This window comes from Branchiostoma floridae, chromosome 1 (genome assembly GCF_000003815.2).
Source record: "Branchiostoma floridae strain S238N-H82 chromosome 1, Bfl_VNyyK, whole genome shotgun sequence".
In the NCBI taxonomy this organism is placed as follows: Eukaryota; Metazoa; Chordata; class Leptocardii; order Amphioxiformes; family Branchiostomatidae; genus Branchiostoma; species Branchiostoma floridae.
Genome location: NC_049979.1, coordinates 2,477,275 through 2,501,015, shown reverse-complemented (window position 1 = coordinate 2,501,015; position 23,741 = coordinate 2,477,275). Strand labels below are relative to the sequence as shown.

The following is a 23,741-nucleotide window of genomic DNA, read 5'->3' as shown; positions in this document are numbered from 1 at the left end:
TGTGTAGGGCCTGCGTCCAAAATTTGGACGATTCCAGACTAGACGTTAACGTGGTCCGTAATCTCAGACGGAACAGCAGAGAAGCGATATATAGTGTGTATATACAATGTATAGTGTATAATGAATGTCAAGAGCTAGAAGCGACTGTATATAGTATATAATGAATGCCGGAACGAACTACTTTCCGTATGGTACCCAGGCAGAGTAGCCTCCAGACGACGTTAAACATTTCTAACGCAGTGTACTGCTATGAACATAACGTTATATACTGTTTAATAACGACCTATTAGACGTGTGGTTATCTGGGAAAACCATTGGGACTGTTCTCAAGGTGTGATGAGTAGATGAAACAGTGCAATATTCAATCAGTGCGATTTTTTTCTCTCCAGTGTCATTTCCTGTTTATCATGCTTTAATAGTGGTAAAGCAGTAACGGTACCGGTGATTTAACAGTCTTACGCACGTCCGCGATTTTACATATCTACTTACTTTGTACCTTGCACCTCACAGTGAATCGATAAATAAACCTGCCCCAAGACTTGCGAGGGAATTGTCATTCTTTAATATTTACAGGCGGATGTACAGCCAATAATTACACGTTTGTTAGATGACAAGTGTCGAAACTTAATAACATATCAGGGCAACTACGTAGACTGGCTGACGGCTACTGCAGCCTCTCAAGGGGAGGAACCATAGAAGAACATAGTCGAGACCTTAAAGGTAACCTAAGCAATATTGTAGCGTTAAAAATGGAAATATTCTGGCAATCTGTATGATGTTGAGCTCTAATGCACTATATTCCCACATTTACATCCTTATTTCATACTTTGAGCGGTTAAAATGGCCTTGAGACAAGTCGCACCAGGATATTCCTTATTATTGGAACCCCCCAAAATTAAGACTTGATCAGGAATCCTCGTGCGACTTGTTTCTGCGCCGTTTTTAACGGCTCAATTTATGAAATAATGATGTAAATGTGCTAAAATAGTTCATTAGATGTCAACTTTATCCCGATTATTTCCACTTTCAACGATCTAATATTGCTTAGGTTGCCTTTAACTCCCCCTCTTACGTCTTCCCACAAGCAGCATGGCGTCCTCACAATAATACAGTCACACAGGGACATTTGCAGATGAAGAGCAAATAATTTGAACTATTTCCATACCTTTGATTATAGAAAGGGATCTTAGCACATGTACAGGGCAATACAAGCAGTCTATAGAAATTATACATACTGTACTTCCTGACCAAGATTTGACATGTCTCCCATCTTATCCATGCATTACTTAACAAATACATTGTGACATAAAAATTGTGAACTGAGTCCATGGCTAATTTTGTCTCCACGCTACGTGCACCAAATACACTCAGTTTAGCTTATATCATTTCAAAATCATTCTTATTCTCAAAATGGCTAAAATCTCTTGGTTATCCATTCCTTCCAAGCATTTGCTGGTGTTTTTTCCCCAGAACACAGGACAGTGCATCTTCCACATTGTTAACTGTGTTATGAACCCAGCACATCATGGAAGAAGACACCACAACACCACACAGTGGCAATTGAACAATAAATATGAATACATGTACTACCCATGATTTATTTTTCTATACTGAATACCCTGACACTAAAGTTGTACAGGGAAGTTCTTTTTACACCAAAATTTATTTTGTCAACAAGACTCACAACATACTTTGTCTTGTATTTCCAGAGATAGTATCTTGTATACATACACCACCTTTTTTTAGGTCATTATAATCCCCATGACTGAAACTTGTCACAGGTGGCAACAAGAAAATTCACTTCAGTTTTACAGCGGAGAGAAAGCCATATTCCATATTGCATGCATCTGCCATTTCCATACTGAGCCTTCATGAAATATCTTATAAAAGATGTCACAACTTTCAGTACTAAGAAAGGCATATGTAGAATGGACAAAAGTGTACAAGCCAACACATAGATTTAGAAATGGTGATAGAGCTATAGGTGAAATATACCTATATGTTTAGTGATGATGTCCAATGATGCAAAATAATAGATAATTGTGGCATTATCACTGTTGATTTTCAACAGTTTTGCGCCAACACAAATTTCTTTTACATTACATCTGATGTATCTTATTCACCCAACAGTCTTCTGCCTCTTACATTTAAGGATGGCTCTACCACAGTTTCGTACAAACAACTCCTTTTGGTATTGTAAACTGTGGAGGCGCAAAGCTACGATTTATTCCTAGTTTTACTGTTTTGTCCCCCTAGCTCCTAGTCTCCGTACAAAAGGGACTGTTAAAAAGATCGCAGCACCATTTCATCAGCCTGTTTGCCGGAGGGAAAGTTGTACCCAGATATGCATTTTATATCTTCACAACGGTAGAACCTAAACACTACAAGGCAGACCCATTTTTATTTCCAGACACGACAGGTAGTAACATGGCTACTCTTAGGCCACATCAGTCCATTTCAATGGTTCTTGGACATTTTCAGGGAAAAATATAGAAAGCAGACATTATAAAAGCAGAGGGCCAGGGGAAAACTTGCACATGACTGTATTCACTCCATAAACATGTAAGACTTGTACGGGTCCTCAAGCTTTGTTTTCATTATGTTTTTCCAATTTAACATATCAAAGGGCCCCATTCCACTAGACGGCGCCCTCGCTGTGACCTAAGTTGGATTCTATCACTTGACTTCATATAATTGGAATATCATGCAAAATGTAAAAGCATCACTGAAATTGAAAAGACAACTAATCATAAGAAGCATAAATTGAACAGTTTTTCATCTGCGACATTTGTTGGGCGCATCAAACCACTCAGTTGCAGCAAAGTCTCTGCCCTAGTGGGATGGGAGCAGAAATCCCCAAAACCAACGAATCAAATTGGCGCGGCCTCTATCACAGACGAATGTACAGAGCGTGTGACGTTGCCATGGCGACGGGTCCCTCCTCACGCCAAGAAGACGACGAAGATGATGAAGAAGACGATGAGCACTCCAAACACCTTGATCATGAGCCAGCGGTTGGAGGAGATGGACTGGAAATACTTCAGGATCTCTCCGTGAGCCGCCTCTACATTCAGTACCGTGTCTTCCACGTTGTCGTCAATCCTGCAGGGACAGAACATTTTGTTTATTTGTTTGTTTATCTGTTTGTTTGTTTGAATGTGAGATACTTAAGTTTCTCTCCATGCGCTGCCTCCACGTTCGGTACCATGTCTTCCACGTTGTCATCAATCCTGTAGGGATGGAATATATTGTTTATTTGTTTGTTTGAATGAGATGCTTTAAGATCTCTCTATGCGCTGTCTCCAAAATCAGTACCGTGTCTTTCACATTGACGTCAATCCTGTAAGGTTTGTTTGTTTGTTTGAGGGATCTCTCAGTGTACCGTCTCCATATCGGCTATATAGATACAGATACAGATCTACATTGTACTTTTCACTCTATCAACTCACCTTTACTGAATTGGCGTTGAGATACCATTTAGCTCAGATTGAGCTAATTTTCCACGGTTCATACAAACAAAAAGACACACAGTTGATACAAAAAATTAATACATAAACAGATACAATAACATCCACTCAAATACAAATCAGACGAATACATACATAAAGTCTAAAATCATGAGTGAGGTCAGAGGGCACATGTTATATACTCTAAAAACATTATAATCCATAAAATTGGTCTATCATCCTCTTAAGCAATCATTAGCATGTCAGAACATGTGGAGGTTGAAGTGGTGACTCCACCATTCTGGAGACTACTCCTACATGTACTACTGGTCCACTTTGAACACATGTCCAGGGCGCTCCTTCTGAAGCAGCATGTTGGGAGAGTCACATAAATCTGGGACTTTCAGATGGGATCTTGCATTTGATATAATTTTGTAACAGAATGTAGATTTGTATAGTGAAGAGAGAAATGAACTGTAAGGTTGTACAAAACCTATTTCCCTAGATTTCATACACTCAAGTTCTGTAGAAAAATTCATATTCCTAATGCAACTAGTCTAGACAAACCATTGATCACAAAGCATATCTGCTGTTCTTTTACATGTATCTCCAGCATAAAACAAAAACAAGAGGTTAAATCTATCTGATGATAGCTAGTTTTATTTAAGTTTGCAGGGATTTGATTTCACGGTAGCGGGAAATAGGACTTTTCGCAGTGGTTTTAAGTTCGGTGTAGCACCATGCACAGTAGTCTCTTACTGCCATGGAAAAATGATCGCGGTGGTTTTAAGTTTGCGATGAAGCGGCCACCGCGAAAACCGCGAACATTAAACCACCGCGAAAGTTTCTGCATCTACAGTATGTTATTAGCAGCTATTTCCACACAAAAGCTGATGTGCATACATCAGGGTTGTAGCCAGCCAGAAATTGTTTCCCATCCCCTTGACTTTGGATGGCTTTGGCACAGCGTTCTTAGGGGGTCCAGGAGCATGCTCCAAAGGAAAATTTTGAAATCTAGACCCTCTGAAATGCTATTTCCTACATTTTGAGGGTTAAATGGAGTGGGAAAATTTTTTTCCCGTCCCCAGCTGTAAAATTCTTTCAAGGAATGGAAGGACGGGTGCTGGCTACAACCCTGGCATACATGCTTGACAACTCTTCCATTAACATGTTGCCAAAGCTTAAGCTTAACTATCACCCTATCTCAAACATTAGGTCTCACTAGCAGTACTCCTTTTGATTTTTCTTGCCACTCAGGAATCCCTACAATTTGGCACAAAGTACAATCTGCCACACAAATAGCGTGGCACTTTGCCATATCGATCGTGGCTGCAAATTCTTGTTATCCTCAAGTTCCTGTTCGTCTATTTTACTGGAAATGATATGTCACAAAAACAACTTCGTTTTGACTTGATTACTACTGCAGAATGGCAAGAAATTGTTTCGGACATTTCTATTTTTCAAACAACCATACTAAAGGAGATGTCCTGGAGATTTAAACTCTAAACTACTGCGCAATAAAAGAAGCACTTTCAACTTGTTCAACTTGTTACCACCCTGGAAAATTCTGGAACTTGGCTCCAATGCTATCTCCAAAATTGCTAGTGTTTGGTTCCACTTATCCTTTTAGTATTTGCACACAGCTTCTTCAAATTGCACATAAAATTTTGTGGCAACTTTAAAGTAACGAAAAATAGTAATTCTGTGCCTGCATGTAGATTCCCTCAATAACGTGAGTGGTACGTGTATGAAATGTAGTTAAGAACCATGAAGAGAAAAGACATATCTGCACCACAGCAGGGAACCAGGCATGGTGTGGGTAGATTCTCCTGGAGTACTGTACATGCAGAAATGTTCGTGGTAGTTTTATGTTTATTTTTCCATTATAGTACGAGACTGCAGTCTATGGTGCTACTGTGAACTTAAAACCACCGCAAACTCTCAATTTTCCAGCTACCGCAAATATAAATACGCACAAACTTAAAATGCATTTACAGCAGGGCTCTAGCCAGCGTCTGTTTTTCCGTCAATTGACGGAAATTTGCTGCGTCTGACGGAAAAATTTTAAAACCAATCCGTCAACCTTGACGGACAAAAATCCTTGGTGGAGGCTACATGCGGCTTGGGGACGCTGTCCACGGTCGGAAAAGCCACACACTGTTTGTTTTGCTATTGTTATGATTGTTGACAATGTGTGTCGGTGCCCTTTCGCATACGATAATCTCATTAAAACCCGTTTTTCAAGGTGTCAATGGCAACATTTACTACTTTGTAGTGTCATTGGGAAAATAAATTTTCGCGGTTTTCACGACGATTGAAACTGGCTGACGGAAAAAAAATTTGAGCTGGCTAGAGCCCTGATTTACAGTAACCTCTTAGTCTTACTGTGAACAGCATGGAAACTGCAGTGTTACCAGGACTGGCTTCTGTAAATTCATTTACTTTCTGTGCGTCATACCTAGCCTGGGAACATTTGTACCTTGGTGTGGTAAAAGAAGTTGCTTGACACCTCAAAATTGCCCAAAGTCAACGTCACTTTGCCATCATACCATCATATTTATCCCCCCTGTTTTGAAGATCATTACATATGAAGTCAATACACTCCTTCAAATCATCAGTTTGATATCTAATTCCAACATTTCAGATCTAGAAGGCACCCAGCAAGCAAAATTACATCTTTTATGGATAAAACATTCTTCCAACATCTGACATTAGTGTATAGAAGGTAGAAGATATGCCACTACATGACCATCAACACAGTCTCAGCCAGGCTGGTATCAGCAGATGAGGTACATGTAAATGCCACGTCCACCCACACACACTCCCACGCACGCATGCTGACATTTATGGGGAATATTTAAACTGGCTGTCGAGTGGGACAATAACCTAGTACATGGCATTTAGATGCTTCTCTCCAACTTATATAGCCCGTAACCCAAAATTTACTTTGGCTCCTTTCAATAGTGGTCTTGATAAATGAGGTCTAGAAAGAAAAAGTTGTGTTTCTTGAACTAAACTATTATAAACCCTATCCTTCTTAGGCGGGCAGTTGAGTCACATAGTTTCCAGTTAGAAAAAAAAAAATGTCCCATGTATCTAATGAAGGGTACATGTATCAGGTCTGTAACCATTATCCAGAATATTAAAGTTTGACATTGTTAGATATAAGTTTCCCCATACATATCAGATTTGTTAAACTGCATATACAGTTTTTGCCAAAGTAAAAAAAAAAAAGGAATGGAAAACTAGAAAGGCCGACATTTGCTTAGGAGCAAATACAGCATATTGCAATCCATCTTCATCCTTGAAAAAAATCCCCAAATTGAACAATTTGAAGTAATGTTTGCTCAAAAGGAAAATGAAGTACTGTGGACACTTGTCCTACACACCTTCATGCCGAATTTTAGGTCATTTGGTTTCAATATAAGGACATAGGAGCCAAAAATATACATTTTTTAGTTAAAAATGGCTAAAAATCCCAAAATAACTAATTTTATAAGTGCTCTATGAAGAAAGCGTTGATGGGGTCCTGTTGTCATATGTCCAATTCACCTTTGTACCAAATTTCAGGTCATTTGGTTTTAATACAAGGGCATAGGAGCCAAAAACATACATTTTTAGTCAAAAATGGCGAAAAACCCTAAAATTACTCATTTTTGAAGTGATCTATGAAGAAAGTGTTGATGGTTTTCTGTGCTCATATGTCCAATGCACCTCTGTACCAAATTTCAGGTCATTAGCTTGTAATACCAGGGCACAGGGGCCCAAAATATACATATTTTGTCTAAAAATGACCAAAAACCCTAAATATCATAAATTCTAAGGCCTCTATCAAGAAAATGGAAAAAACACCTGGGGGTATTTGCTATCCCTACGTCTATGCCAAATTTCAGCTCATTTGGCCCAAAAATGAAAAAGTTGAATCAATTTGAAGATTTGACAGGAGGAGGAGAAGAAACCGAGAAAAAACAATATATTGCAATCCCATACTATGTATGGATTGCAATATAAAAAATATAATCCCTACCTACCAGCCCTAATCTTTTCAGGATTGAAACAGAAAACACAACAAATTTCACAGAAAGGGATTGCTAGTGCTTGAGACACCTACTCTATCATGGTACCCCCATTTTGTGTCCGTTCTGAAAGATGGGTCCATCTCCAACCGAGATGCCCCATCTGGGATTGAACTGGGGTCTCCCAGCTACCAAACAATTGGAACCAGGAGCTCAACTGTGAGGTTGATCTACAGGAAAATAAGCTTTAAGAACAAAGCTATAGTTTATCAGCATAGAAATACCATACAGACTATTTGTATATATTGTTTGTTGGCCTCTGGTTGTCTTACTGAATGTAACACGTCTTGTTTTATTATTCATGTAGTGGGCCCCCTTGGAAATCAACTGCCAATAAGTTGAAGGGGCTACCCACCTGTCTGAAGATCAATAAATAAATAAACAGAATACTCGTAGATTGTCCATCCCGCAGGTTTACGTTACAATAGCAGGTCAAGAACCGACAAATCAAATTTGTTCAGCTTAGGGGTGGATACCGGTACAGAAAATTCAGGTCCAGGTCCGGTTCAGGTCCAGAGGATCAGGTCCAGGTCCGGACCTGAACCTGGACCTGATGCAGTATGACTCATACCAATGGTCCATTTCACTACAAAGAAATCAGTTTGGTGTAGTATTAGACTTACACTGGCGTTTTGAAATCCTACAACGCTAACTGCACCTGTACAATTGGCTGTAAAACTTGGTAGAAATTACTATAAACTCTACTCTACTTCACTCTTGTTATTTTCTTCCACCTGCAAGCGCCAAAACGTGTGAATGCCTTATAAAATAATCTGTTAATTTTCTAATTGGTCCAACATCCGGTCCACCTAATTTTTTCAGGTCCGGTTTTTCTGGACCGGTCCAATAAGAAAAAACGGTTTTGTACCGGTACGCTGTACCGATACCCAGCCCTAGTTCAGCTGATTACAGAAATCTGCATCCTGCAGAGTCTGACAGGAGGAGGCAATCATCTGTAAGGCGACACCAATTTCATTTCTTGGTTTTCAGATTTTAAAAACATTTAAAACAAGAAAGCTTCTGAAAAAAGCTGGCCGGTGCGTATTTTGGGAAAAGGCTGGATTTTAAACAAAATCACATGAAAAAAGTAGTTTTTATGCATCGAATTACTGAATTGATCTGTCTTCTACTAAAAAAACATTACATGAGATTTGTCTAACAGAGAAAAAAAATACATGACAAGTGGGGTTCGAACCCACGATCCACGGCTGCAAAAGCAAATCACTATCTGCACCCAGAGCTGTAGACCGTTCAGCCACGCTAACTCAATTACTTAATCACGCGTATGGAAGGGCTATTTGAAGGGTCTGGTTAAATTAACCAATCCATGCATCCATGCAAACCAAACGAATGGTTGAAAGACACGCTTCTCCCGGCAAAAAAACCCTTAACTGGAAAAACATGATGATAACAAAGCCTGAGGACCAGGTTTGTGCCTTGGCGCGCTCAGCTTTATGGGGTGAATGTAGTCATATTTATTTCATTTATTTATTCAGATTTACAGAAATGATCTGAGAGGATCCGCCAACAGGAATATAGCTTTTTTTTTACAAGGCCGGATCCTCTAATATTGAATTTTTCCTCCCTACCCTCTAGTTTCATGATGATTGTCCTCTTGATATATTTTCACTTTAAAAAATCCGTGAACCAAGAAATTAAATCGTTTTGACCTAATGAAGCCCATCTGCATCGCTGCCCGTTCAATGGACCCTTCCAGCCGAACACCATATGCCCCGCCCCCTGTTCGATCTCGGGTTCTATTTCAAAACCTCGGTCAAAAACGGCGCGAGTTGCAAAAACATGGCCGCCGCCGCTATTAAGCTGAGGATACCGATTGACTTCGGTTTAGCTTTGGGGGCCTTAAAATCCTATCAGAACGGGCGAAAGAAAAATGCTATGCATTCTTTGTAGAAGGCTACATCCACTGGGTACAGTCATTTGAGGAGGGGACGTATATAGTTGCGGTAAAGGCTATATAATTTCAGTCAAACGGAAGCGGGAGGCGCTCCATAATATTACCTTGTTGGTGGGCAGGATTGCCCGGTTTCTGACATGCGGTCGATGCAGATGTAAAGCTGGGTACGTATATATGTGACAGGTTTTCTACCGAGTTTGTTGCATGCATGGCATGTGCATACATGCTCAGGAGAAAAACCAAATTAACACAGAAATCAGCTCGGTCACTCACGGAGAGGGAGCTTGTACCACGTGTCAAATATAAGACACCACTACAAAGTCCGCTAGTGCAGAGTCCCGTCCCTTCTACGAACATTGCTTTACATGCGCATTCTGTCCAGGAAGAAAGTAATGCTATGTACATGTAGCGCGTACCCTTCCCAAAACAACAATACTCAGTCAGTGTAGTCTTCAACAAAAAAAGGCATAGCATTTTTCTTTGCCCATTCCTGTCCCACTAGGGCTGTTTTTGACCGAGTATTCCAAATAGAATAGGGGGTTCGATTTGTTCGATATGACGTTCGGCTGGAAGGGTCCATTACCTCTGGTCCTCAGATAGCCACGAGTACGTCTCTGTCAATCTACATGAAAGGCCTGGGTGCTATTTCTGTTGTGGGGTAATCATCTAGTCTTCTTCTGCCATTTACAAAATAATGTACTCTACACTAGGTTTCTGGGTCAATGGCCTCTGGATGGACATACATGTACTGTAAATGCATTTTAGTTCGCGGGGTTTGAATTTCGCGGTAGCGGGAAAAGGGACTTTTCACGGTGGATTAAAGGTCGCGGTAACACCATAGACTGCAGTCTAATACCATAATAGAAAAATGTTTGCGGTGGTTTTCAGTTCGCGGTAAAGTGGTCACCCGAAAACCGCCAACATTAATACACCGCGGACATTTCTGCATTTACAGTACATGTTACAGGACTGGATGAAGCACCATGCCTAACTGTGTGTGTTCGATTCCCCTGTTGTTCTTCTGTAGTTTATTTTTAAATTCAATTTAGGTCAATGGGCCTTACAGTATATATACATGTAGTACTAGATAGAATCTCAAAAGCACCTGTGTTCCTGTCAGGTATAAAATGGCAGCTGCAAACCTTTCAAAGGGAGCTGAAACGTTCATGGAAAAATACTTAAACCACCTCTTTTCTGAATATCTTAACCAGCAATGACTCAGTAAGGGTAATTCATCAACATCAAAAGTTTTCACAAACAATCGGGTCTAGGTTCAGATCTGGAAATCTGCAGTATATCCTCCTGATCCTCTGGACCTGAACCTGAAGCTTCTGTACCAGTACCCACCCATAGTATGGACCATTCAGAGTTCTAGGACTTGTGTTTGTCCCTGCGTACGAGAATAGCTCCACATCCTCACCTCTGTACTTGTTCCTCCTGCTCCTTCACCATGGTGGCCAGCTGCTGGAAGATGGAGCCCAGTTCGACTATCGTGGACTCGATGTTCTCCATGGTCCGCGCTCGCTCCTGGATGTACGCATCCTGCACAAGGGGGAGGGGGGCAACACTGTTATTGTGGTAGTACTGTAAATGCAGAAACTTTGCGCTTTTTGCGGTGGCCGATTCATCGCGGAATTAAAACCACAGCGAACATTTTTCAATGGCAGCAAGAGACTACAGTGCATGGTGCTACCGCAAACTTAGAACAACTGTAAAAAGTGATTTTTACCCACTACCACGAAATTAAATCCCCCCAAACTTAAATACATTTTGATTTACAGTATGTTGAGCCAAATGTTCTGCTACTTTTTTCATGTAGACTTAATCACTGGCAGATGTGGAACACACCCGGGCACAGCTTTGAAAAAGCTATCTTGTAATTTGTTGACAGCACTTTTGCACACTGGCCTCACTCCAGCACTACAGTAAGGTATTGGCTCAAAAATCATTGAGAAAACCACATGAAGTTTACATTCTAGCAAAAAGGTTTTACAGAATCTTAAAGATTGTCAGCAATTCTGCCAATTTTCATCCAGAAATAATGTACTTTGACGAAGATATGGCATTTTTTTCTGAGAGGAATGCTGTATTTTGGAATTTTCTATGCTGCACGTCATTGGTTTCATACGCACATGGATGCATGGATTTCCAGCTTTGATTTTTTTGTCCATCTTACTCATTGACTTTCAAATTGTTAAATCTGTCATTTTGAGCTGAGGAAAAGACATTTTCATCAATTTTATGTCATGATGAGGGCCAGATTTTCTGAGTGAAATTTTTTTCGTCCCAACAAGCAAATTTCCGTCCCGGGATGAAAGGACGGGTCCTGGTCCCAGCCCTTGCATGGATTTCCCCTAAAATGTATGGTGGTAGTTTGAGAATGATGGTACTACAGTGGTGCTACTGTAGGTGTAATACTGTGTAGGTGTAACAGGGATGTACGTCACAAAGGGGATATGCAAACAAATGTCCCCCCCACCCTTTGACCATCTTCCTGAATTGTTCCCCAATTCGTCATTTCACAAATGCTCCCTGTCAACTCTTCCATGTACTGCAGGAATGTCATCAATACCAAAGGCAAAGTTCCACTTTTTAAACACTCCCATCAGCCTCCATGAGTGGTAGAAACTTGACTGGACTTTCTCGTCACTCTTGTTCTCTTGTTCAGAAAGCTCACTTGTCTAAGAGGTACCCAGGGCGGTCTTCTTAGACAATTTATGCTGTACTTCAAAACAATTTAGACTGTACAAACAAACAAAAACAACACCAACAAATAAACAGACTCACATCCTCCTCCACAAGTTGCAGCTGCCTCTGGTGTCTCTGTCTCTCAAGCGCGTCCATGTCGATGGCCACCTCACCCGACTGGAGAGACTTGGTCTCGTCTAGTAACAGGATGGACCCTCCCGCTGAAAAACACATGGGGCAAGGATATAACCTTAGCCATGTTTGGGATTGTGTTCTTGCCGCAAAAGCGCCACCGAAATCAGCTACAAAACTGCAGTTAGAAGCTGGAGAGACTTAGTCTCATCTAGCAACAGGATGGTCCCTCCCGCTGAAACACACATGGGGCAAGGATATTACATGACGTGACGAGGGGGGGCAAACTTAGCCATGTTTGGGATTGTGTTCTTGCCGCAAAAGCGTCACCTACATCGGCTACATAACTGCAGCTAGAAGCTGAAGAGACTTGGTTTCATCTAGCAACAGGATGGACCCTCCAGCTGAATCACACATGGAACAAGGATATTACATGACATGGCAAGGAGGGGGGGAAAACTTAGTCATGTTTGGGATTGTGGTCTTGCCGCAAAAGCGCCACCTACATCAGCTACATACAGCAGCGAGAAGCAGAACTCCAGTTAGAAACTCTTAGGAAGATGTTCAACAGGAATTAAAACGTCAGCAGGCAAGTGGTTCTGTAAAAGAAAACTCTTCTATCCAATGATATTTAACTACAAGGATCTACACACCAGGCACTCAAGATTCAATGGCTATTGAAAATAAAGATCTGTGAGACTTGGTCTTGTCTAGTAGCAGAAGTCACAGACATGAAACAATGAATATCAAACTATCATGGAAGCTAGAACTGTAGTAGAACATTTCACATTTTTCAAAGACGCAAATGGAGGCCAGCCATTTTTTCTGGGTTAAACTTTGCAGCTTACCTACAATTTCATTCTTTAATGATGGACAAAAAAAATCTACATACAAATTTTATTGAAAGTCAATATACAGTGGCTGGAACTACAGCACGATGGGGGCGATCCCTGAAAGAGCACAATTGCTCTGAGGAAGGTGGGTGTTTAACCCCATTTTCTTCATCATTAATGCTAAGAAGAGAAAGCAGCATGTACCATTTATTGAGCCTTTGGTATGACCCTGCCATAGTGCAACCTCCTGGGTACAAAGTGAGCTAAGTTACACTGGTAAATATGCGGTCGTGAAACTTTTTTATTCACCAGTGGAACCCTGTTAATGGCTGTGTGTGGGTGTGAGGGGGTGTAGCATGGCACTCTGACATTTAGATCAGGCTGTATTTTCCTGGGCGAACAACAGGGATGGCGAGGGCTGAAGTCTAACTGCAGGAAACTGCACCATGCTGGCTTTGATTTAGGGACAAATTGGGGGATGATAACACACCAGTAAATGTCACAGAGCTTTTAGTCAACTTTCTCTCTGGTACTTTCTCTATACTCAAGCACAGGTAGATGTCCTCAGGGATAGCAAAAGAAACAAGATGGGTATGCACAAATACCTGCCAGGGCTCGAAATACTACTTGGTGCACTGGTGCAGGTAACATTGAAAATTACCTACACCAGACAGATTTTACCTGCACCACTCCGAATTTAGGAAGTATGGATCATACTAGCTGAGGAATCATTGCTATCTTTACTTTTACACAGGTACTTGGGTGGTAACTAACAGTCATAGGACATCTAATAATGTATAAAACCCAGTACATGGACAAGTGCAGGTTAGGTGCAGGTAGACACCAGAAATACCAATTTTACCTGTATATACTGTAATTCACTTTATCTTCACGGTACCAAATTTTCACGGTCTGATACAATTGAACTTGTTCTCGGAACTAAATGTTCACTGTGGAGGCAAGTGTGCATGAAAAAAGTCTGTGAATTATTTTTTATCGGTAATGATAAGTTCACGTTACAGTCGTCACCGTGAAAACCGTGAACATAACATTACAGTGAAAAAATCAGGAATTACAGTATGCAGGTGGCATTTCGAGCCCTGTCTGCACAGCTTCAAAATTACATGTATGCAGCTGGCATTTTGAGCCCTGGATGTCATGTAGGAATTTTGGGTCTGACAAGTGAAGTGACTATCAGGTAAATCTCTGTTGGATAAATGTCAAGGCAAACAAGTTACTATAACAACAACGTGAAGTGAGTAACAGGATGGCAACAATCCATCTTGCAAATGTCATGTGGGTTTTTATGGCCCCTGTGATTGACATTTAGTCAACTCTACCGGCTGTTAATTGCTCTTGGCTTGAATAACGGGCGGATCGCACGACAACTGGGAAAGATGAATGTCTCCGCAGAAATGTCTTTGCCCTCGGGTTACCCCCACAAGACGTGACATGTGTATGTACTGCAATCAGAGTCCCTTCCCACTATTTGTCCAGCATCCCGTGATTAAGCCATTGACCTTTCTATCAGATAACCAGCGGTTGGCTAGCAGGGTTCGAAATACTTTTTTCTGCATACCCGCACAGGTGCAGGTAACATTGAAAATTACCTGTACGGGGCAAATTTTACCTGCACCACTCTGAATTTAGGAAGTATGGATCATACTAAAATTGTTGAAGAACCATTGCTATTTTTTCTTTTATACTTTTATAGCTGGTAACAGCCAATGCAGCTAATAACAGGACATTTATGTATAAAACCCAGTACATGTACCAGTGCAGGTTTGGAGTAAGTAGACACCAGAAATACCTGCACAGCTCCAATTTTACCTGCACTAACCTGCATATGCAGGTGGTATTTTGAGCCCTGGCTAGGCTTCATGTCAGCTTTGTGATTTTAATATCAATAGGGGTAGGCCAGTCAGGATATTTCCAACAGGCAAATGTAAGAAGTGCCACCTAGCAGTTCGCTTACGCACTGCACCTAAGCAGGGATACAAAACCTTGTGAGCCAGTCAGTAAAGCCCCTGTCACACACATTCAGGACCTTCCCACTGAAGGAAAATGTCCAGACTTTGCATGATGTACAAAATGACCAATAAACTGGTGGCTGAAAAGTATATGTGGGAGGCCATGGTCGTGGGAAATGTTGGGAGGCCATGGTTGGCTGTGTGTGACAGGGGCTTAACTCCCAACCATGGTCTGGAGAAGGTTGGGAGGCCATGGTCGGCTATGTGTGACAGGGGATTTATGTGATACAGAATCCTGAGTTGCAGGGCCGTCCTTACCCTCTCCGTTGGGTGCGCTGTACGTGGATGGAGGCATGCTGGAGGAGACAGGGCCCTGGGAGAACTGTTCTCTTCTGGACCTCTGGTGCTTTAGGTTCTGCAGGGGGAACATGGAAGCCACTTAGTCAATGGATAAGATACTGGATAAATGTTCAAATCTTGTGTTTACATTTTTGCGTTGTCTTCTCCAAAGCAAATTCCTCACACTAGGAAAGTGCATTTCCAATGTATCGCGTTAAACTACAATTTAAATATGAAATGAAACATGGCAATATAAAAAATTCTCACATTGAAGATGAACTTTTCACACAGACCCTAGCTACGTAAAACACATACACAAATGTATATACACAAAAACAAATATATAAGTCTGGAGTTTCTCCATAGGCGGTAGGCCAAGGAATTGTTGATGAATCGCCCGTGCTTAACTGCCGGGTTGGTGTTCAAACTGAGGACACATATGTGCTTGGGACCACCTGAGAGGGTGCTGAACGTCGGCAAGTTCTGGGGAAAGGCACCCAAAGCACTAGAAAGCCGGTAACTGAGCTCAAGGGATGACCAGACATACAATCCAGCACTGACCGGGAGTTTCATGAGTGCAGTGGGTTGCAATAGGGGCTTGGTCCCCTGCTCAACAACAATTCCGAGGCCTATGGCCCATGGTTTCTCAAAGCTACACAATACATGCATATTGGCAGCACAGTTAGATGTAAGTTGAACTCTGCTCACCTCTGTTCTAACCTCCAACACTGACTTGAAGTCATTGGACATTGTGGCCAGCTTTGACTACACACAAGGTAAAGAAGCATTTATATGACATAAGCATTTGTCATACATACATTGTACATAATATATATATGTCACAGTAGAGATCTCGATCCAGTAGAATAGGTGATTCTCCTAGGAGAGATCGCGATCGGAGTTTCTCCTAGGAGAGATCCCGATCGCAATCTGTACTGGTAGAAGTTAACATTGTAGAAGTGACACAAGTACGCTTGAGTGTAGTTGGTAATGAGTAAGTAGGCTTGCATTAATACTAAATAAAATTATTGTTTATCAAAAAAATTATTGCTGTTTCCTACATCTTAGCATCATTTGAGATTGGATCGGAGTTTCTCCTAGGAGAGATCCCGATTGTAGTAAGTAGGCTTGCATTAATACTAAATAAAATTATTGTTTATCAAAAAAATTATTGCTCTCCTAGGAGAAACTCCAATCGCGATCTCTCCTAGGAGAATTGGTGATTCTACTGGATCGTGATCTCTACTGTGACATATATCTACAAAATGCATAAATAATATTCCTTTCACTGGATATGAATATGTACAACTTGACTTCATGCACATCTGCTCCGGCCCTCTTTAGTCTAAATGGCGCTCAGTTGAGCTACCAAAATTGGATTTGTGCAGCCATTTTAAAACTGGAATATGATGCAAGACCTAGAAGTATGACTTTAACTAAAAGACAACAAAGCACACAAATTGATGAAATTTGTTGAACAATCTGTCAAATCTTTGAACACTTCATGTAATTAGGGAGTGTTACATATTTCATAACTACATGTGTCAAATGATTATAATGACAATGACAATGACAATGATGTTTATTGCATGTTCATGCCCCAATGGCATTATAATGAGAGTGTAAGCTTTAACAACTTTAAATTTATGGTGCAGAGGTATGGGGCAAAATCGCAAAACACACTATTACAATATAATAATAATAATAAGTAATAATAGTAATATCATTTAATAATTATGAAATATATAACTTATATTATATTATTATATTAATATAATGTATATTATATATATAATATAACTTATATTATATTATATTATTATATATTCACTGTAACTCTTCACATCTATCATACTTCCAAGATTCTGGTACAAAAATATTACCAATATTATAATATGTGATAATATAATATATAAATATAATATAATTTAATAATAATTATTATATTAATATTATATATATTCTCCTTGTTATATATAATTTTAATAATTTTGAAATAATTTAAATTTTGGTTACACTATTCCCGACCCTTTCCTCATCCCTCATGACCTAAATGAAATGTGTAGCCAGTAGGCCAATTTGAGATTCTCATAAATAAACAAAGATTCAATCAATCAATCAATCAAACAAACAAACAAACAAACCTGCAGTGCTACCACCACACTGTTGGAATGTGACTGGACATGGCGGCCATTTTGTCTGCCCCTTGAACGTGCAAACTGGAAAAGAAGACAAGTCTGCGGTTGGAAAACATGCTACTCTGTGAACTTTGGCAAGCTGCTTTCTAAGGAGGATCTGTGTATGCTACAGAAGCATGAAACATTGTGCAGAAAACAAAATGAGCTTACACTCTCATAAAAATACTGGTACTGTAATAATAACACTACAACTAAAAATGCAACATTTCTGAGAAGATGGAATGGGTGGTAACTTGGAAGAAATTTTGTTGAAAAAAAACTCCAAGTAAGAATGTTGTAAAAAGTGAGCCTATTAACTTTCAATGTACAATTTTTACTTTCATCACGAGACAACTCAATCTCTACAACTGGATACGATATGGAGATCAATTCTGGACGCTATATGCAAGTGACATTCAATCTTATATATATGCAAGCAACATCATTCAATCTTTATATACATGTACGTAAGGGACATCATTCGATCTTTATATACATGTATGTAAGGGACATCATTCAATCTTGAACATCACAAGAAAAAGTGATGCCCTGGATGTCACTCCAAATGCCCATAAGTGACGGACAGCCATTCATGGAATATGGGTAGTCTACTGGTTTGCAGTAATCTCGGTATACGTTTGCATAGCATAGATTGATTTGTTTGATAGATTGAGTTGTCTTGAGACCCTGTTTACCTAGATGTTGAACCTTCATCAATGTATTCATTTATAGTATAATACTAAGATGTACGTACCTCTTGCAACTCTGCAATCTGTTTGTTAAGACTAGCTATATCCTGTTAACAAGATAGGAACACATGTATGTAAGTATCACGCAACGCAAGTCACATTTGGAGATAACGTTAAACTTGTAACAAAATAATTATTAACACTTTTATTGAGTACATTATCAGAATATCTATACAGATTTACTAGTATCTAAAAATCTACTTCCTTATTAGCATCCAATCAGTTTTACTGTGTCCAAAACATGAAAATTTCTTGTTAAAACTAATAAAAGAATTTGTTTCAATATTCCAAACCTGCATATCTGAGAAAAACCTATCTTTCTGTTCCTGTATCTATATCTATGTAGACTCTATAACCGCCGCCCTTTGGCATAGCAGTTTACATACTTGCTTCACAGCAGGTGGTTATATACACTGAGCAACCTGTCACATCTAACCTTTCCACATCTAGCTGTGACTATAAGCGTTGTTGTAAGCAATCTGATGAGGATGCTAAAACAGTACTTGGTGGCAAAAAATTCTACTTTACGACAGAGAAAAGTAAATCTTTAAAGAAAAAAAGCAATTCTATTTTGATAGCTCTGTTATTTGAAGAAGGTATGACTAGTTCCTTTTATCTCTAAGGCCACACCAATTTAATTTCTTGGTTCACGGATTCGCTCGCTCCTATTTTTTGGAAAAAAAAAACAAAAATAAAAATTACCACTCAGCAAATTTTCACCATTAATGAAGCTATTCAGCAACTTTCTGGTGTAGCAAATTGGCCTTTAGAGCTTAAAGTGTGGGCACAGGTGCTGTTACTGTACAATAATAGTGTTTTTGTACTTTTTTCAAGCTGAAAACTTTTTTTCTTTGTGTTTTGGATTAGCCGTTACCTTTACCCCAACCATTTTACAATTTTTATTTTTATTTTTATTTCGCCCTCTCGCTCCATATTTTTTATGAAAAAATCCGTGAACCAAGAAATTAAATTGGTGTGGCCTAAGATCCTTGTAGAAACCTCCAGATATAGATCATCTGTACTTGACTGTGTTCCACATACCTGTTTTATGATATATGTTAACTCTTGGATTTCCACAGGTTTGTCATCAAACAAGGATTTCCTTTTGGCCACTGGAGACAAAAGAAGTCATTAGTTTATTTATTTATATTTATTTCTGTGTTCTTTTACCAGGGTAAGCTCCCATCAGTGACTGACACTGCTTTTCATGGAGGCCCTGGGTACATATATAAGGTTCCGGTTCGGAATTTCAAGTGACCAGATGACCAAATAGTCCGTAAGAATAAGACGCAAATCAGAGGTTGTCTCCATAGTTTTGGCTCTAGATTTTCCGGCTATCGCTTTAGAAGTCTATAATCTTTTATACTTCTCCAAATGCTTGTTGTTCGTAGCGTTTTATGGTGTCGGAGATTTGATCGTGCGGCGAACACTTCCTGGTATTAGTGCGCGCGATAGCGGTAAAGCGTTTTGTCGCCTGATTACCCAGATCGTGCGTTCTATGTGCGTTTTGGGTGTTTTAGCGCCATCGGAGCTCGCGGAAAACGTATCGGATAACTTTTTTTCCTTTTTACTCAGTATACAGAAGTAGTCTTGACCTTCATTGCCTTATCAGTCATTATCCCAGGAAAACTCATTTTTTCCGTGTAGCAGCCTGTAAACAATGGCCCCAAATTAGCAATTTTGGGATGAAAAGCTTATATTTTTGATGTTTTTACCAAAAATAACATTTCTACAGAAAATGTCAAATGAGTCTGTCGGTCAGCGACAACACACACTTTTCTATCGGAAACATTGAATTATCCGAAAAACGATGTTTTGAGAAGCGCTAGTGCTTTTCTCAGAGACAGTCAAATCGGCCCCAAATCCTAAAAAAAACTCTGAACCGGAACCTTAAATACAATATTTACATAATACAACAAAAAGCAAAACAACTTATCATCCATTTCCGTGATCAAGCGATATTAGTGATCAAGTTCAGAAGAAACTAGAAGACAAAAGAAAGACAGTACCAAATTTGTATCTTTACTAACAAGAATATATTGCATATTATGAAAAAGTTTGTTGGCTGCTTTGTAAATGAGAATATTTTGACTGTTTGTTATTTATCATGGAAAAAAAAACAAAAAACAAACAGGCATCAGTTACTCTTTCCAAAACTCTTGATTATACTTTCTATTGGCAGTTAATAATATGGTGGGAATCTTTCACAGTGTACAAATGTTCGTGTTGGAGGTGTGGCTTTCCTTAAACACAGAACCTCCATTTAACGCCCTACCAGAGGGGCATCACTAGCTGAGGCTAGGTACTCATTTTCACCTCAGCGAGGTGAAGACATTCATGTCAAGTGCCTTTCCAACAGATACATTAAGGTTGGGGCATATCAGGGATTCTAACCCAGGACCTCTGGGATCTGGACCAAACACCCTACCATTACACCATGTGATGCCAGAACAAGCCCACTGATATTTGAATGTAATGCTAAAGAGTATCTTGTTACACTAAGTACATGAGTAAGGATTACTTACGTATTGTAAGTTTTTCTAACTTGGCAAATGTGTTGGCGATGTCTCGTCCGATCCTCCTGAAACGGGAAGTACATGTAGGTCAAAGGTCAAGGCCTGAGTGTTCATTCTCTTCTGGCATGTTTTATAGATACATGGAGATAAAGCAACATCCCATTATGCTATTTTTATTGGGTGGGTTGACTACCCCATCTTCGCAGCCAGGGGCTGAATTGATAGGAGCTTACAATGGGTGGGGTCAAATCACCTGTGTGTCTAGAGTGAGCTGCCATTCGGTGCCACTCAGATGCTCTGTTTCCCCACCCAGATATACATACAGTGTATTCATTAGCAGTGGTGTACATTATAAATGTATCTGGTGCTATATTGGAGTTCCAACATTTTGTATTTGCATTTCAGTGCACTGTTTCTCGAATGTCGAATCTCTGGACATCTAGAAATATTCAGAGAATCTAATCTAACACTACCAAAAATGGTATTTTGTATGCTAATAACCAAGTATCTACATTTGTACATGTACATGATTGTATTTGCATACATCGTGCATAACCCCATCATACTCATAGAGAGGCTAGTACCACAACTTACTTTGCCCTGTGTGAAAAATCACTCCTTTGCCTCAAATCTCTGGACACAGGCCTGTTCAGGGCAGCTCCCTGCAGTAAGGGAAGAAACATAATGAATCCAAGCATGAAGAAAGACTGGCTCTAGCTGGCCATGTAGCACGCCATGAGGAGATGGCCGCCTAAGTTCTCCTTTGGGAACCTGACGCGAAGAAAAAAAAAGAGGACAACCAAACCTGACACTTAAAGAAAGTATTGGAGGAGGAGGTCAGTCTAAAGGACTACTAGTACAACCTGCTAGCCGCCATGCTAGATAGAGATGTATGGTCGGACATCGTTAATTGCACCTCATATGAGGATGAACTGAACTGAGCATAAAGTCAAACAAGGGACCTCAAGCTTTATGTCCAATTTGAGAGTATTTCCCTAGCCAAAGGTAGGTGCTCAATTTGAATTGAGTGAGGAAATAGGTGTTAAGTGCCTTTCCCAAGCCAAGGGCACAACATTAAGGCCTGCCAGGGTTTTGAACACGGGACGTTTCGAGTCTGTCCTGGCCGCAAGACCATTTTGTCGTCCAATAACTCAACTATAACATAAGGGAGCTTCTACAACAAATATCCTTTCCCTGGATCTCTCCCCTTCTTTAATGTACATGGTCTCAAGTGGTTTGGGCACATAGAAAGATCAAGTGACTGTATCAACACCATCACCAAACTAAAAGTGTCTGGCAACAGGGGTCGTGGTAGACCGAGAAAAACTTGGATGGAGTGTGTTAGGGGGAACATGAAGGTGTGCGGTCTAACAGGGGTTGACCCACTGGACAGAGCCACATGGAAGCGTGGTGTGAAGACTGGCCGACTGCTGCCTACCCCTGCGTCACTCAGGGATCCCAGCAGCAGTATAATCAAACAATGGATACTGAGTGAGTGTGAGACAGAAAGTGAAAGTGAATCTCTGCACACCTGTCTCATCTGCATGGACTTGACAGCGGAGATGAACTCCGAGGTCCTATCTCGACACGACATCTCCGCAGACGGCACCACATACGTCGGGGAGGAAACAGAAGTCCGTTCTCCTCCGTTACCGTTACTCGAGCCGCCGGAATCAAACCTACGCCTCCTGGTCGTCATTGAGAAGGGCCGGAACCAAAGATGAGGAAGTGACAGTAAACGGCATACAGACCAACTCCTCTGTCCTCCAGTCCATGAATGTAAGGAACGACTTGTTGGGAGGTGTTTGAAGGCTGTTTCTCAGCTCTAGTTCAGGCCGGCACACTGTGCAGTGTTGATCCAACTCTACACTCTGCGTTCTGCTGTTGTGGGGTTTGCTCAAATTGCTGCAGTATCGGCTATGCCCTGTGAAAATACAATATGCTGATTACGGATGGGGAAATTGTCCCTGCATGTCAAAAGTTTATTGATACAAAACATGTGACACCACAAATCTACAATTTGCCCTCCCTCTTCGAAGCAGAAAATAGGGGCAAGCTGCACATTGGTCAGATACTTTCTGTTTTCATACTATATCACTACGTAGATGTAAAACTTAATGGCACCAAGCCATACTGGTCCCCTCTTGCAAACCTAACTTACCTGGTTTAACTGCGACAGGTGAGTTCACCAAACTCAAGTTAATGTTTATAAATTACAATTTGAAAATGCCCCCCCCCCCTGCATTAACAACAGCAAATCATGAATACGAAGACCTTACGCTGTACGTGTGTGTTGTAAAGCTCAAACAACGCTGCGAATCGTGGAAAGGTAAAACCTCTGTTTGTATAAAGCCCTAGCTAGTATAAACTCCCTCGGACGTGTTAGTATGTTCTGTCACACATCTAAATCTGACTGAACACTTCAGATGAAATACGACATGTTTTGGGCTCCTGTTGAGTTCCCTACTCACTTCAGCTGTGCCTGTACGGGACCCAGTACACGCGGACCGCACACGGCATCAGTCAACCCGCGAACAGACGTCAAGTCGGGAGGAAATTTGTGGAAACTTGTGAAACATTCGGGACACCGCCGGCCTCAGGTTCGTAGTGACGTCACGCTGGCCACGTCTTCCGGAAGCCGGAAGTGGGGTTCTCCGAGAGCAAAATTTCATCAAATTGGGTAAAAACTCTAGATATCAGCTTTAACAATCACTAATTATGATTTTTATGACAATACACTTCTATTGATTCCAAACATCTTCCGCAAAAAGTTATATTTTGACAATGACTTTTGACCTCTACCCTTCTATTTATGGCATAGTGCATTCTGTAATATAGGGAAATAACAAATTATTTTTTCACCCAATCGTTAAAAGGTAGATAATAATTCATTCATTAAC

General features: G+C 40.4%; 1 protein-coding gene across 2 annotated transcripts; it reads right to left on the bottom strand.

Annotated features, from left to right (window-relative positions):
- Positions 1–539: 539 nt before the first annotated feature.
- On the bottom strand, positions 540–23,586 carry LOC118409635 (syntaxin-5-like). Of its 2 annotated transcripts, none has more exons than XM_035810799.1 (12): positions 23,313–23,586; positions 22,373–22,765; positions 21,436–21,503; positions 20,851–20,906; positions 19,367–19,437; positions 18,331–18,372; positions 17,544–17,618; positions 16,108–16,164; positions 15,379–15,475; positions 12,225–12,346; positions 10,858–10,979; positions 540–3,102 (listed from the first exon to the last, which is right to left on the bottom strand). In XM_035810799.1, the coding sequence occupies exons 2-12, from the start codon at positions 22,538–22,540 to the stop codon at positions 2,943–2,945; spliced, it is 1,038 nt and encodes a 345-aa protein (XP_035666692.1). In that variant the 5' UTR covers positions 22,541–22,765; positions 23,313–23,586; the 3' UTR covers positions 540–2,942. The 2 variants fall into 2 exon arrangements, with proteins under 2 accessions (XP_035666692.1, XP_035666701.1); XM_035810808.1 differs by lacking the exon at positions 23,313–23,586 and adding an exon at positions 23,121–23,138.
- Between the last annotated feature and the right edge of the window lie 155 nt (positions 23,587–23,741).